At 37.9% G+C, this 17,272-nt stretch overlaps 1 protein-coding gene across 4 annotated transcripts; it reads left to right on the forward strand.

The window, feature by feature from the left end:
• Positions 1-6,978: 6,978 nt before the first annotated feature.
• On the forward strand, positions 6,979-17,204 carry LOC131465335 (uncharacterized). Of its 4 annotated transcripts, none has more exons than XM_058637918.1 (20): positions 6,979-7,215; positions 7,673-8,757; positions 8,850-9,010; positions 9,921-10,115; positions 10,434-10,635; positions 10,733-10,857; positions 11,600-11,628; positions 11,750-11,784; positions 11,948-12,116; positions 12,745-12,904; positions 13,237-13,366; positions 13,932-13,966; positions 14,063-14,147; positions 14,314-14,348; positions 15,412-15,481; positions 15,586-15,657; positions 15,752-15,771; positions 15,902-15,935; positions 16,119-16,230; positions 16,324-17,204. In XM_058637918.1, exons 1-19 carry the CDS (start codon positions 7,207-7,209, stop codon positions 16,213-16,215), a joined length of 2,748 nt encoding a protein of 915 aa, XP_058493901.1. In that variant the 5' UTR covers positions 6,979-7,206; the 3' UTR covers positions 16,216-16,230; positions 16,324-17,204. The 4 variants fall into 4 exon arrangements, with proteins under 4 accessions (XP_058493901.1, XP_058493903.1, XP_058493902.1 ...); XM_058637920.1 differs by having other exon boundaries at positions 14,069-14,147; XM_058637919.1 differs by having other exon boundaries at positions 10,437-10,635.
• The last annotated feature ends 68 nt before the right edge of the window (positions 17,205-17,272 follow it).

Raw genomic sequence — 17,272 nt, forward strand, 5'->3', positions numbered from 1 at the left:
CTATGACATTTTTGTCAGATTTTCGACGACATACTAAACTATGACATTTTGGTGACTTTTTGGATGACATACTAAACTATGACATTTTTGTCAGATTTTGGACGACATACTAAACTATGACATTTTTGTCAAATTTTGGACGACATACTAACCTATGACTTTTTTGTCAGATTTTGGACGACATACTAAACTATGACATTTTTGTCCGATTTTGGACGACATACTAAACTATGACATTTTGGTGACTTTTTGGACGACATACTAAAGTATGACTTTTTTGTCAGATTTTGGACGACATACTAAACTATGACATTTTTGTCAGATTTTGGACGACATACTAAACTATGACATTTTTGTCAAATTTTGGACGACATACTAAACTATGACATTTTTGTTGGATTTTGGATGACATACTAAACTATGACATTTTTGTCAAATTTTGGACGACATACTAAACTATGACTTTTTTGTCAGATTTTGGATGACATACTAAACTATGACTCTTTTGTCAGATTTTGGACGACATACTAAACTATGACATTTTTGTCAGATTTTGGACGACATACTAACCTATGACTTTTTTGTCAGATTTTGGACGACATACTAAACTATGACATTTTTGTCAGATTTTGGACGACATACTAAACTATGACATTTTGGTGACTTTTTGGATGACATGCTAAACTATGACATTTTTGTCAGATTTTGGACGACATACTAAACTATGACATTTTGGTGACTTTTTGGACGACATACTAAAGTATGACTTTTTTGTCAGATTTTGGACGACATACTAAACTATGACTTTTTTGTCAGATTTTGGACGACATACTAAACTATGACATTTTTGTCCGATTTTGGACGACATACTAAACTATGACATTTTGGTGACTTTTTGGACGACATACTAAAGTATGACTTTTTTGTCAGATTTTGGACGACATACTAAACTATGACATTTTTGTTGGATTTTGGATGACATACTCAACTATGACATTTTTGTCAAATTTTGGACGACATACTAAACTATGACATTTTGGTGACTTTTTGGACGACATACTAAAGTATGACTTTTTTGTCAGATTTTGGACGACATACTAACCTATGACTTTTTTGTCAGATTTTGGACGACATACTAAACTATGACATTTTTGTCCGATTTTGGACGACATACTAAACTATGACATTTTGGTGACTTTTTGGACGACATACTAAAGTATGACTTTTTTGTCAGATTTTGGACGACATACTAAACTATGACATTTTTGTCAGATTTTGGACGACATACTAAACTATGACATTTTTGTCCGATTTTGGACGACATACTAAACTATGACATTTTGGTGACTTTTTGGACGACATACTAAACTATGACATTTTGGTGACTTTTTGGACGACATACTAAACTATGACATTTTTGTCAAATTTTGGACGACATACTAAACTATGACATTTTGGTGACTTTTTGGATGACATACTAAACTATGACATTTTTGTTGGATTTTGGATGACATACTAAACTATGACTTTTTTGTCAGATTTTGGACGACATACTAAACTATGACATTTTTGTCAGATTTTGGACGACATACTAAACAATGACTTTTTTGTCAGATTTTGGACGACATACTAAACTATGACATTTTTGTCAGATTTTGGACGACATACTAAACAATGACTTTTTTGTCAGATTTTGGACGACATACTAAACTATGACATTTTTGTCAGATTTTGGACGACATACTAAACAATGACTTTTTTGTCAGATTTTGGACGACATACTAAACTATGACATTTTTGTTGGATTTTGGATGACATACTCAACTATGACATTTTTGTCAAATTTTGGACGACATACTAAACTATGACTTTTTTGTCAGATTTTGGATGACATACTAAACTATGACTCTTTTGTCAGATTTTGGACGACATACTAAACTATGACATTTTTGTCAGATTTTGGACGACATACTAACCTATGACTTTTTTGTCAGATTTTGGACGACATACTAAACTATGACATTTTTGTCAGATTTTGGACGACATACTAAACTATGACATTTTGGTGACTTTTTGGACGACATACTAAAAAACTATGACATTTTTGTCAAATTTTGGACGACATACTAAACTATGACATTTTGGTGACTTTTTGGACGACATACTAAACTATGACATTTTGGACGATATACCAAAGTATGACTTTTTTGTCAAGATTGAGTGCTTTTCAAAAAAAACATGTTAGAGTTGGGATTTGAACCCATAATCCTAGGCTTGTTAGGCTAATGCGTTAACCATTAGGCCACTAGGGGAGTATTCATCGCATTGTTGACATACTGTACTATGACTTTTTTGTCAGATTTTGGACGACATACTAAACTATGACATTTTTGTCAGATTTTGGACGACATACTAAACTATGACATTTTGGTGACTTTTTGGACGACATACTAAAAAACTATGACATTTTTGTCAAATTTTGGACGACATACTAAACTATGACATTTTGGTGACTTTTTGGACGACATACTAAACTATGACATTTTGGACGATATACCAAAGTATGACTTTTTTGTCAAGATTGAGTGCTTTTCAAAAAAACCATGTTAGAGTTGGGATTTGAACCCATAATCCAAGGCTTGTTAGGCTAATGCGTTAACCATTAGGCCACTAGGGCAGTATTAATAGCATTGTTGACATACTGTACTATGACTTTTTTGTCAGATTTTGGACGACATACTAAACTATGACATTTTTGTCAGATTTTGGACGACATACTAAACTATGACATTTTTGTCAAATTTTGGAAGACATACTAACCTATGACATTTTTGTCAAATTTTGGACGACATACTAACCTATGACATTTTTGTCAGATTTTGGACGACATACTAAACTATGACATTTTTGTCAGATTTTGGACAACATACTAAACTATGACATTTTGGTGACTTTTTGGACGACATACTAACCTATGACATTTTTGTCAGATTTTGTACGACATACTAAACTATGACATTTTTGTCAGATTTTGGACGACATACTAAACTATGACATTTTGGTGACTTTTTGGATTACATACTAAACTATGACATTTTGGACGATATACCAAAGTATGACTTTTTTGTCAAGATTCAGTGCTTTTCAAAAAAACCGTGTTAGAGTTGGGATTTGAAACCATAATCCTAGGCTTGTTAGGCTAATGCGTTAACCATTAGGCCGCTAGGGCAGTATTAATCGCATTGTTGACATACTGTACTATGACTTTTTTGTCAGATTTTGGACGACATACTAAACTATGACATTTTTGTCAGATTTTGGACGACATACTAAACTATGACATTTTGGTGACTTTTTGGACGACATACTAACCTATGACATTTTTGTCAGATTTTGGACGACATACTAAACTATGACATTTTTGTCAGATTTTGGACGACATACTAAACTATGACATTTTGGTGACTTTTTGGACGACATACTAAACTATGACATTTTTGTCAAATTTTGGACGACATACTAAACTATGACATTTTGGTGACTTTTTGGATTACATACTAAACTATGACATTTTTGTCAAATTTTGGACGACATACTAAACTATGACATTTTGGTGACTTTTTGGACGACATACTAAACTATGACATTTTGGTGACTTTTTGGACGACATACTAACCTATGACATTTTTGTCAGATTTTGGATGACATACTAAACTATGACATTTTTGTCAGATTTTGGACGACATACTAAACTATGACATTTTGGTGACTTTTTGGACGACATACTAACCTATGACTTTTTTGTCAGATTTTGGACTACATACTAAACTATGACATTTTTGTCAGATTTTGGACGACATACTAAACTATGACATTTTGGTGACTTTTTGGATGACATACTAAACTATGACATTTTTGTCAGATTTTGGACGACATACTAAACTATGACATTTTTGTCAAATTTTGGACGACATACTAACCTATGACTTTTTTGTCAGATTTTGGACGACATACTAAACTATGACATTTTTGTCAGATTTTGGACGACATACTAAACTATGACATTTTGGTGACTTTTTGGATGACATACTAAACTATGACATTTTTGTCAGATTTTGGACGACATACTAAAAAACTATGGCATTTTTGTCAAAGTTTGGACGACATACTAAACTATGACATTTTGGTGACTTTTTGGACAACATACTAAACTATGACATTTTGGACGATATACCAAAGTATGACTTTTTTGTCAAGATTCAGTGCTTTTCAAAAAAACCGTGTTAGAGTTGGGATTTGAACCCATAATCCTAGGCTTGTTAGGCTAATGCGTTAACCATTAGGCCACTAGGGCAGTATTAATCGCATTGTTGACATACTGTATTATGACTTTTTTGTCAGATTTTGGACGACATACTAAACTATGACATTTTGGTGACTTTTTGGACGACATACTAACCTATGACATTTTTGTCAGATTTTGGACGACATACTAAACTATGACATTTTTGTCAGATTTTGGACGACATACTAAACTATGACATTTTGGTGACTTTTTGGACGACATACTAAACTATGACATTTTTGTCAAATTTTGGACGACATACTAAACTATGACATTTTGGTGACTTTTTGGATTACATACTAAACTATGACATTTTTGTCAAATTTTGGACGACATACTAAACTATGACATTTTGGTGACTTTTTGGACGACATACTAAACTATGACATTTTTGTCAGATTTTAGACGACATACTAAACTATGACATTTTTGTCAGATTTTGGACGACATACTAAACTATGACATTTTGGTGACTTTTTGGACGACATACTAACCTATGACATTTTTGTCAGATTTTGGATGACATACTAAACTATGACATTTTTGTCAGATTTTGGACGACATACTAAACTATGACATTTTGGTGACTTTTTGGACGACATACTAAACTATGACATTTTTGTCAAATTTTGGACGACATACTAAACTATGACATTTTGGTGACTTTTTGGACGACATACTAAACTATGCCATTTTTGTCAGATTTTGGACGACATACTAAACTATGACATTTTTGTCAAATTTTGGACGACATACTAAACTATGACATTTTCATCAGATTTTGGATGACATACTAAACTATGACATTTTTGTCAAATTTTGGACGACATACTAAACTATGACATTTTCGTCAAATTTTGGACGACATACTAAACTATGACTTTTTTTGTCAATTTTGGACGACATACTAAACTATGACATTTTTGTCAATTTTTGGATGCCATAATAAACTATGACATTTTTGTCAGATTTTGGACGACATACTAAACTATGACATTTTTGTCCGATTTTGGATGACATACTAAACTATGACATTTTTGTCCGATTTTGGACGACATACTAAACTATGCCATTTTTGTCAGATTTTGGACGACATACTAAACTATGCCATTTTTGTCAAATTTTGGACGACATACTAAACTATGACATTTTGGTGACTTTTTGGATGACATACTGGACTATGACATTTTGGTGACTTTTTGGACGACATACTAGACCATGACATTTTGGTGACTTTTTGGACGACATACTAAACTATGACATTTTGGTGACTTTTTGGACGACATACTAAACTATAACTTTTTTTTTCTCATTTTGGATGACATACTAAACCATGACATTTTTGTAAAATTTTGGACGACGTTTGAGGATGATCAGCATTTTTCAAATCAGTTTTATTTACTGTATACAGCCCAGATTCACAAATTTGCCATGTACATGTAGCAATACCCTCTGTCTATCCCCTTGCCCCCCAAAAGGACCCTTTTCACAGGAAGAAAAATTACACAGAGGAGACAATTCCTCCTCCAGTAGGACATATGAGATCAACAAGAAAAGTAGTAGGAAAAAAAAGTAGAATAGTAATTACCAAACAAACAATTTCTGGTTCCCAGAACATTCTGGGAACATTACCTTTTTAGTTGCAGGCACGTTTCCTGAAGGTTTCCTATTATCCTGTGGTTGATATTGGTTGCACATTCGGTTCCCAGAACATTCCCTTAACATCACTTTGTCACAACCTTCATAGGACCTTTTTAGAACATTCTCTATATGTGTAAAATGATTCACCAGGTCCAATATTTTAACAGAGCATATATTCAATAAAGAAAATAATAATAAACAGTTGTAGCCCTTATTAAAAGTAAGAGTATTTTTGTAACTTGGACAAGCTGAAATTTTTACCTCGAGTGCATTTTCTTAAGTCACAATCTTTAGTCTGTCAGTGTCAGTGCACAAACACAGACTTGATCCATGACCTACATGATAAATAATCAACCAATTGTACTGCAGTGTTCTCAGAGCCACATTGCTGCATACCATTGTGACCATGTATCTGGCAAAGAGAGTCCTGCAATCATACAGTGATGAGCAGCCATTACTCTGCGTGAGGTTTGACTGACACCTCTGTCAATGCAGGTTTATACGAGACAGAATGTCCTTCAAAAATGTCTCATAATGACGGCTATAGCTTGTGTATTTGTGTTATAGTATAAAAATACCTTTGTATTCTGTCTAACAAGCCTGGAATGTAGACTGGCCACCTCTGTTTCAATTTCCCACTATGTTTACAAAGAAGATTCACAGGTGAAGACATAATAGAAAAAGACATTCAAATCATTTTGAATGTCTTTTGTTGTTGTTAATTCATGACCACAGCTTCTCACAGCAAAAATACACACAAAGATTCAAAAACTCGTCATGCTAAAAAAATGCGACAGGAAAACCATAGTGTGAATCCAGGTATCATGACAGTGAGTCACACACACACACACACACACACACACACACACACACACACACACTCAGTGCCAGCCAGGCAACATTCTTGCAAGATGAAAAAAATCAGGAGTCTCTGAGTTGCGTTAAAGACTCGTTTGACGAGACAGACAGTTTTCAAAGATGACTGTGTTTTCCTACTCAACCTCATTCCTCCACCAAAACCGTCTCCTGTGCGCATGGGACACACACTTGTTTCGACCAGAGGAGACAGGAAACACGTTGCAGGGTTTTTTTTTGCTCTTGTTGGTGGTGAATTTTTGTTTAAATCACATACAGAATGAGAGGCTGAAGGTGAAACTGTCGGGACTTAATTCGCTTGACTAAACAGACTGTTGACACTTCGGTGGATATTTTAGCAAACAATGGATCAGGTATGTCAGTCACCTTGTAATGTAAAGTATGAAGATGATGAAGTTACATGAATATTTACAACTGTTGTGATATTTATTGTTGTTGAATTAACTGGTACAATGTGAGTGTCTTGTATCTCATGAATCTTTATAAGATCTGCTACTGTTTTCTTGTACAATGACTATTAAGGCATTTTATTCTTTTCTATACTCTATGAACAAAAGCTGGGACTTAGTTACTGTACTGTATGAAATACCTGTATGTGACATGTGTAGAAACTGTCTTCAAATCAAGTCAGTCTACTTTTTGATTAAAAAAAATACTAATAGACATGAAAACGGCACAAAAACCAAGCTAAACCACTTAGATTCTAGATAAAAATGACAGCCTCTTAATTAGTAATGCAGTTTTGACAATGTGACAGTAACATGGCCTCATATTTGTATCTGATAATGCATTGTGTAATCTTTTTACCAGGAGGACACAATGGACTTTAAAGCTCTGAGAGCAAAGTTCCAGGATGAAGAGATTCTCCTAAAGCAACCCAAGATCAAACCAGCTCTCCCAGATAAACCAAAGGTGGTCCCTCCTCCTCAGAGCCCCACTCACTACCTCCCCGCAGGAGCTCGCCCCTCCCTGCTCACCTCCATCAACCAGAGCTTAGAGGCGAAAACACAACTTGCCCCCAGAGTCGTCTTCAAGGATGAGAAGGAAAGCAAAAAGACCCTGTTCCAGAATAACTTCAAAAAGTCCAAAAATGAAGGGAAGCTGAAGATGGTTAAAGACAAGACAAAAGGAAGCAGGGAGAAACTTGATGAAGATTCATCTGAGCAGAAACAGAAGAAGGAGAACGGTAAAGACAAGAAGCTTCCACTGCTCCCTCTCAAGCAGAAAGAGCACACAGCAGAGCTTGTACCAGCTATAGCTCCACCTAAATCCACAACACAGAAGAAGAAGGGTATTCTTGGATTTAGGAGGTCATTAAAAAGAAATTCATTGGAGGTTCCGCCTGACCCCATTCTCGACTCCCCTAGCTTAGACTTTGCTGGAGCAGCTCCGCTTATCCCGGTACCTTCCGGCTTTGATGACACCACACCAGATCCTGAAATCTCTGCACACCAGGACCTGAGTCCTTCACTGGAAATCACGACGCCCTCCATTATCCCAACCTCTCCTGATTTTTTCCCACCTCCTGCTTTTATTCCTGATTACCCAACCCCAGAGAGTGAAACCCCAGTGGAGATAGAAACTCCTGCCCTGTCCATTTCCAGACCTGCCAGCCAAACTGAAACCATTCCAGCCGCTTCTGTTAAGACCACCACTCCATCTCCAACCCCTCCTGAGCATGAGGTTTTAGCTGAGACTGTTGCAGAAGCTGTGAATATCGCTGCAGTAGAGACGCCTCCTCCTCCAACCATAGCTACTCCATCCATCCCACCATCTCCCAAAGCCTCACTGCTCTCAGCCCTGGAGAGGGCAGAGGACATGAACCCAGGGAAACGGCCTTCTGCTGACCAGAGGATCTTCAGTGCTTTGGAGAAGGCACGCAAGAAATCTCCCAGGTAAACAGCACAATCTTATATGTTAGGAGTGGTGAGGTTATTTATGCGTGTTGTTCAATGCTAATATCTATCACTCTCTCATTTCTTCTCAGCCCATCGTCAAACCACACCAGCTTGTACTCTATCACCCCTCCACCTGAGGAACTCCCCCCTTCTGAGAGCCCCACCCTCTCTCTCCCATTTCTCCCACCCATTGATTATGAAGGGAATGCCCACCCACCGAAACTTGGTCAACTCAACGGTATTGACCACAGTGAGTGTGAAGTCATCACAGCAGAGTTCCTCTCTCCTCCTCGCTGCTTTCCCTTCAAATGTCTGTCTTTACTGTTTACTTCACCTAAGTATGATCTTATCAGGAGCAAATCACAACACTGGGACAACAGGTACAGTACATGTCATAATGCAGGAGAACATTATTCGTTCATGTACAGGGGTTTGCTTTGTTTTGTATGGTTTATACCACCGGTTTGCCTCAGGTGTTGTGAGGAGTGTGAGGAGAGGCATTTTTAAGAAGGATGCACACACACACTGACAGTCTTGACATTCCTTTGTGTGCCATAAACAACTTAGCAGTAGGCAGGGCAGAGCTGCAGAAATATGTCAGAAATGACAGAGGAGGAGCAATGACATGAGTGTGTCTGTCACTGCGACACAAAGCTGCAGTGAACAACACTTCATGTCTGTAACCGTGACAAAGAACTAGGAAGAGTCAGTTGCTGTTGTGAGGGTGTCCTAATCTATGCACAGTTTGTTTTTATTTATTAAAATGTTTGTGCTTGTTGACACAGACTGTCCCTGGTTTTTAGTTTTACATGAGAGTTTAATACACACACACACACATATTTCATATATATATATATATATATATATATATATATCGTACACATCCGTGTTTCTTTTCTTTGCTCCTGATTGTTCATGCACAATTCCATATCTCTGTGGGTTTGACAGGTTTGGTTTCCTCACAACTCAAACTCTCTGCTCTGCTTGTTTGTGTTCGAAAAAAACCCCAAAAAAACCAACATGTTTCACATTTTTTTGTTTCAATCCAGGTCGTTCTGCAGAAATGAGAATGAATGTTCATAAGTTGTCAAATAGCTGACAAACGTGTACAGAGTTATGTATTCAGAAGAACGTGGTGTGATCGTTGTTTTATTTTGCAGGGCAAGCCTCTCCTGTGTTGAACAGCATCACTGAGGAGGGGTCCGACCTTGTGCCTGAGATGTTAGTGGTTCCCCCTCCCCCTCCCAAGAAGGTTCTTCCAGACCCCAAGTCTCTGGGTCCTGCTCCAGAGAAACCTGACAGACCTCCATCTGTCAACCTAAGTAACTTCATCCCGCCTCCTGTGGAAGATAATGGTAACGTAATTATTTAAGTACAAGTGAAATTACTGGTCTGAAAGTGACAAACTAAAGTAAACTTAGAGTAAAAGTTTCTCAACAGTGGGAGGGAGGTCACTCCTGTGTTGTGCAAACGGGACAAGGAGGTATAAATCTTAAACTAGTCGTTTAAGATTTGTTAAGTGTTAAAGGAACACTTTTACAAACAATTTTTGACACAAAACAAACAAAGTAAGATTGTAGGTTTTAAAATGACAGCACAAATATACATAAAAAAAACCACTAAATTACAGTGACATAAGTAAATGTAATTTGACATTGTTTTTTTCTCCTTAGCAGTGATTCCTGTTCCTGTGGCGTTATCAGAGACAGACACCACAGAGTTTGACGATGTGGGTTCAACAACCCATTCCACAGACATGCCAGTATCAGAGTGGGGTAACGGGCATTACACTGGTCCGGATTCTGTCGACAGCCAGCTTTATAGCAACGGAACGACTGGAGACGAATACCAAATGAATCCACAGCCACTGGCAGCGTAAGACACATGAATTCAACCCTGTGGTCTCCCTAATTTAAAATGTTTATTCATCTCTGAGAACTTCCTCTTCCTCTTCTCTCTCTCTCTCATCCAGACTTGAAGATGCTGAAGCGAGTAATGGTGTCTTTGTGAGTGCAGAAAATGCATATGACGATGTTTCTGCGACCAAAAAGAAAGGGAAGTCTGACAGCGGCAAGAAACGTAAAGGGCCGCCAAAGAGTAAGACATGTTCAACACGTGATAACACGACATATCGCACTGCATCAGATACAAAGTATGGCATGTTAATGTTCATCATAGTTCACTGCAAGATAAATCTTCAATGTTGATATAGAACGAGCCTAGTAAATATTTTAAGTAGCATCACATGAGTGTGACTGGGTGAGTTGTGTCAAGACACATTCAGCCATATTTCAGTTTTACCACCTTGGGCAGATAAATATATTGAATATACAGGAGTAATAATTATAAACAATAAAAACTCACAGTTACAAAGTCCATTAAAATGAAATATAAATAAAAATAAATAAATAAGGAATAGTAGAATACAAACTATGAAAGCATTAAAATTGTGTTTTAAGGCAGGGAAAATAAGATAACAATGCTGCAAACTGAAATAATAATAATAATAAACTAGAGAAAGCACTCAGTTTCCCACAGTGTCAGTACACAAGTGTCCTGAATCTAGATCCGTGTCCTGATCGTCACCTCAATGTAATCATTTCTTAATCAAGCCATAAAAGAAGTCACTAGAAAATGTAATCAAATTTTCATCCTTCACTCTTTGAGAAATGCTCTGTGCAGACGTAAAAGGAATTCAATTATTAGCAGAATAAAAACGCAGCGCAATAAAAATGTTAAATACATAAAGTATATAAAGATGAATGTGTCCACAAATACTGTTATCACCTGAGATTTCTCTGTGTTGTGTTGCTGACTTCTTCATGTTTGTTCACCACAGACCCATACGCCGAGGCAGCAACACCAACAGTGAGTGACTTTGTCACAGTAAAGAACTTATTTGTTGCTAAGTGTTGCTTTCCTGTCTGAGATTCTAATGATTTCGATGTGTAGACGAAGTCAAACCTTATCTTTTTGTTGTTATTTACAGAATGAAGAGAAAAGCAAGACGGGCAGGTTCGGCAAGTAAGACCTTCTCTTTTCATCTCAGTTATCACAGAGAAACTGTTAAAAATGGAACATTTTAATCTCTGCGTCTGTTTTCCTCCTAATCTCCTTTGCCATTTAAACATGCAGCGATAAGCCCCTTTCCAAAATAAGATGATATCTCCTCTTCTGTTTTCTGCAGGAGTGAGAAAAAGGTTGTTGCAGAGGGGCCGGATGAGAAAGAGCTGAAGAAGAGAGAGAAGCAGCGCTTGGAGAAGGAGAAGAAAGAGCTCAAGGAGAAACAGGAACGGGAAAAGAAAGAGCAGAAAGAGAGGGAAAAGAAGGAGACTGAGATGAAGAAGAAATTCAAAGTGAGTCTTGTTATTTTGACACTGAAGGGAGGTATGGAAAGTGAATGAGCAGTGGGGGAGGGTGGGGAACATGTCACGGTGTACAAACCTGTCTGCATTCATTCCTCCCCTGTGGAAGAGCTGAAATGAGCAACATGTGCAGCCTCAGAGGGAATCTGTGTAAACACAAGGGATCTGTGACAAATGTACGCTTATCTCCACAGACCTTAGTATTCGGCCTACCATTAAAATGCAAAGTGAGACATATTATTTTAATAACTACACGCATTCATTTGTAATATAGCTTTTTTTTGTCAGTGCAAAGAATGTATATTTTCAATTATATGGTAAACGGAAGAATTAAAGACTCTTTCTGAGGTTTAGCTGTAATACCTCAAAGGCCCACTATGTCCACACTTTGGTGACATGCTGCTACTTATTTGTTGTACTTCACTATAACAAAAGAACATTTCTCTATTCGTCCGTGCTTATAAAGGACAAAAATAACACGTACAGTACGTCTGTGGCTGAACAGAAAGACTGGGAGTGACAGCGCACTCCTGTAATGCAGCAGAACAATAACACACACACACACACACACACTATCCATATGAATGTGGGACCTCAACCTTTCCTCTCTGCTTGTTAGATCACTGGGCAGGAAGACGCCATGTATCAGGCAACAGTAACCGTAACAACCAAAGGCCGTAAGAACGATCTGCCTGTCAACAGCGGTGACATCATCAGCATCATCCGAACAACCAACTGTCCCAGAGGAAAATGGCTGGCCAGAGACAACAGCAACAACTGTGAGCTTCTTCAATCATTACGACTGCTTTCCTTTGCAAAGGGAAATCGCAGGTTTTTAATCAGTTTTAAAACGTTCACATTTTGACGGTGCATGGTTCACTGTCGCACTATTCTGACTTAGAGACAGTAACACCTGCGCTTTTCCTGCTGTAACACGTCAAAATGGCAAAATTGTAATTCACAAAAGGAAAACTAAACACTGGATTTCAGCAGAAATCACACAAGAAATGTCACATGTCAAAAGACATATGACATCTCTCATCATGGCGTTCAAACACTTAGACACTTGAATGTGGATTCCATCGGTGACTCTGTGCGGATGTTTCTTCAGATGGGTATGTTGCAGTGGATCACGTCGAGCTGGACATCACGGAGATGTTAGAGCTGGGGAAGAAAGCTGCGACCACCCGCAACACCAGCAACACCGTCGTGGAGGGAGAGGTCACAAGCACAGGCAGCAGGTCAGTGTGCACAAAGGTACAGACAGTGTGCAAACGCATGCACATGCTGGAGCAGAACTGACAGAATAGTGTCCACACACTCCCACAAAAAAACTCATTCTTATTACTGACTGACCAGGTAGCAAACCATTATATGCACCTGCACCAAGGACTGATACCAAATATCGGTATCAGTCCGATACTGGCCAAAGTCACTGGATCAGATATCGTACACTCCGATACAATCCAAAGATCCTATATATCGCATGCTTCACTATGCACAGACTGTACAAATGTAAATAAAAGTCAGCAAAAGCATTTTAGCTGAGTCATGTTTGGGCTGTTTATTCCTTCTATTTGGGAGAACAATATTTGTTACACAGTCGGAGAATTATGTCTTTGAAATCTCAGCACAAATGTGTCGTTAACAGTTCATAAATGGTCTAAAATGACTGTATCAGACTAATATCGGTATCGGTAGATACTGGAGTTTGGATGGTATCGGTATCATCCCATCCCAAAAAATGTGCAACCTCTGACACTCACAATGAAGGTGATTTAAATGTGTTTTTTTCTCATTTTCCAGGGCCTCAAATCACTACCCACTATCAGCAGAAAGTTGTAAGTCTCTTATTCTTATATTCTTCTCTATTCTAAGTATTTGACATATATTCAGCAGCAGCAGCAGCAGCAGCAGTTTGATGTTGATGTGTTCAGTCACAGATGACAGTGAAGAGTGGACCGGTGATGATGATGAAAATCTCTCCCCTGCCGCTGACACTGCAGATCCATTTTCCTCTGCGTAAGTCAACGTCAGCATGAACTCAGCGAAGGAAATGATTCTTTTGAATTTTTAAAGTATTCCAGTTAGATGTGGACATGCAGTGTCTGTAGTAATCCTTCTTTTTGTGTGTGTGTGTGTGTGTGTGTCTTGAGACTTATATCTTGTCTTATCGTTTCCTCTGCAGGAGCCACAGCAGGACACTCTCCATGCCAGACATGGGTATGAACTCACAAACCACACTGTTGCTTGATGACAAATCTTTACATGGTTTACATAATATTGACGTTTAGTTTGACAGAGTGCGCCTGTTTAACAAAGGACGTGTCTGTTAACGCTGCTTATCGCCATTTTTCTCACATCATAGTCGGTAGGTTATATAGCCAACCTTATTTATCTCCCACTTGTGTTATCTCGATGAGTGTATACAGATATAGTCGACAACAGATACTACAAACAGCTTGATTTATGGCAGCAGATAAGTATCCACATTATCCATTTATCTGCATTGGCTTTCAAACGGGTTTGTAAAGGCACAGTGGAAAACTTTCACTAGCCATTAAAACGTGTTTTTGTTGAGTTATATATATATGTTATATATTATTGTATCAACAAATGTTGTTCTTGGTGTCTACAGGTCAGAAAAGGAAAAAGATCAATAGTTTAGCTTTGCTGATCAAAGCAGTGAGACAACCATGTGCCCATTCTGTGTGAGGTAAAAGATGCAGGTGCTTTGTAGTTTGTTTGGTCCTTTAAAAAAAATCTTAGTGTGATAATAAGTGGGATAATAAGTGTGAAAAGCACACTCCTCCGTCAGATCTGACATATTTCACAACAAGCTTTTTAGATTGAGGGTGACTTTGTGAGATAATCATGTCTGCTCGAAATAATGTAGACAAAATGTACTCCATGAATCCAGAATATAAATATATATAATTAAGTGAGCATTAAGGTCAACGTTACACTTTCCACTGAACAATTCTTCAAACGTGGAATTACAGTGGGATGAGTAAGCTGTTTGTGTAAACCGGAAGATGTGAATGATGCTGTAATTACGAGCAGCAGTAATTGGTGTAAGTATGGTGTGATTAATGCTTTAGGTGTGTGTTCCATTATCTTGTCCAAGGATGGTGTGTTTTCAGTGTTGTTTGTCTTCCTGTCGTCTATTAGCAGAACAGCATAAAAACGATGTTTTTTGAAAATTGTTCGAATGGTGGGGTGCGGGCCAAGGACAAGCCCCGGTGTCTCTTGAAGACTTTTTGTCTTTTGTTGTTATTTCTCTTAGGAAACAAAGATCTGAGCATAAATCACCAGCACAGCCACAGTGACATGGGTGCAGGCGGCTCCCAACCGCAGTGAGTTCACTTATATTTCTCTCTCACGCACACATGTTGTTGACAGAGAGTCTGCTGTATATTCAGCATGTATGTATCTGTCTTTTCCTTCTTTTTTCTAACAGAGCAAGACATGAAGCACTTCACAAATTAACAACGTTTTTCTACTCACCCAAACATGTGGAGCCCGCTGCCAGGTAGGCGTCATACACACACACACACACACACACACCTGTACACGTGTACAGACATGCATGTGTGGGTTTTAAGTTGTGCTTTTGTCCTTCACAGCAACAGTGACGTGGAGACAAGTGAGTGAAACCTGAAAGAAATACAAAATAAACGTGTATTATGTAAAACTATCTTCTGTGAATTGTGAATTCTTAGTATGAGTTGATTTTGCAGTCATCTGACCTGTAATACCATGTGGTTTAATTCCAGGTCCTGTGCACGCGAAGGACGAGACACATCATCTGTGAGTAGTTGTAAAGCAAACACAAAGAAATAAAACTGTGTAACATGTTGTGTAACCTCTAGACAGATGGGCTTTCTTCACCTTTTGACCACCACAGACAGGAATCCACTCCTGTTCTACCAGGAAGTTGACTTCTGACCTCAGTTATATTCAGTTTGTTTGTGTTATGTGTTTTTCCTTCAGGCCTGATATTAGTGAAACACAGAGCGTGGATTTTGATAATCCTAATCTGATCATTTTACCTCCTCCTGAGCTGTTTTCTGACTTGGGCACAGAGTAATTATCACGAAACAAGGTGAGGAGGAATCACTGAACACACACATACCTATCCATCACAGTGGAATTCAAATGTTGACAGGATGTTTGTTTTTCTTCTCTTTTGTCTCAGCACAACAAAGAGCAGCCAGGCGGAAGACACAGGATTCATCTTTGTCTTCATGCCATGACCCATGTCAGACAGTGACTTCATCTATCTGATAACCACGTTTATGCATCAGTATGATGAGCTACAAGAGGAACGGAAAATGCGGATTTTCTCATAAATGGCCCCTCAGGAAGAGTGGATATATATTTCTGTGTTGTTTCTCATCATTGAGGTTCTCAGTGTGAAGCCACTGAGGGACAGTCTGACTGAGGACCAAGGATCAGCGTGGACTTCTGATCCTGAAGAAGGACATACAAGCTTCTTGCAGATGCACACACGTATCCTGACTGTGACCCAGGAGGCTCCTCATGGAAAAGTTACATATTTGTCATATGCAAATACCAGAAAGCCTTTTCAAAGTGGTGTTAATAGGAGCAACATATATATTTTTTATCGAATTGATGTGCTTTTAATGTAAGGAAATATATTTGCATAGAATAGAGGTCTCCTGCAATAAAAAGCAGATTGTAAAATAATCTTTTATATCCATGTTTCCTTTAATTAATAGTACTTCTTCAACCTGGTTGTTCCTCTGGGTCAAACAATAATCTTGTGTAATAATATTGTGAAGTAAATAGCAGTAAAAAGACTTTGAATTTACAAAGATATGATAGTTATCTCAGATTAAGGCAGTTTTTAAGACAATATTGTTAAGTGTTGTAATTGTTGTTGTTCTTTTGTACATGAACCTTTTCTCAACTTTGTCATTCTAATTTCTCACTTTGTAAACACTGTGGAGTATGGAAATGTTTATGTAACTACTTTTGTAAACACTTCAACATGTTTAGTCCAAATGAAAAGTATTGTAATGGTGTACAAATAAACAAACGGAGTGCAAACTACAACAGACGAGCATAATATTGTGCAGCAGTTGCTAAGTACTGGTCATAGCTGCACCTCTACAGGGAAACAT

Source organism: Solea solea, chromosome 9 (assembly GCF_958295425.1).
Source record: "Solea solea chromosome 9, fSolSol10.1, whole genome shotgun sequence".
Lineage (NCBI taxonomy): Eukaryota > Metazoa > Chordata > Actinopteri > Pleuronectiformes > Soleidae > Solea > Solea solea.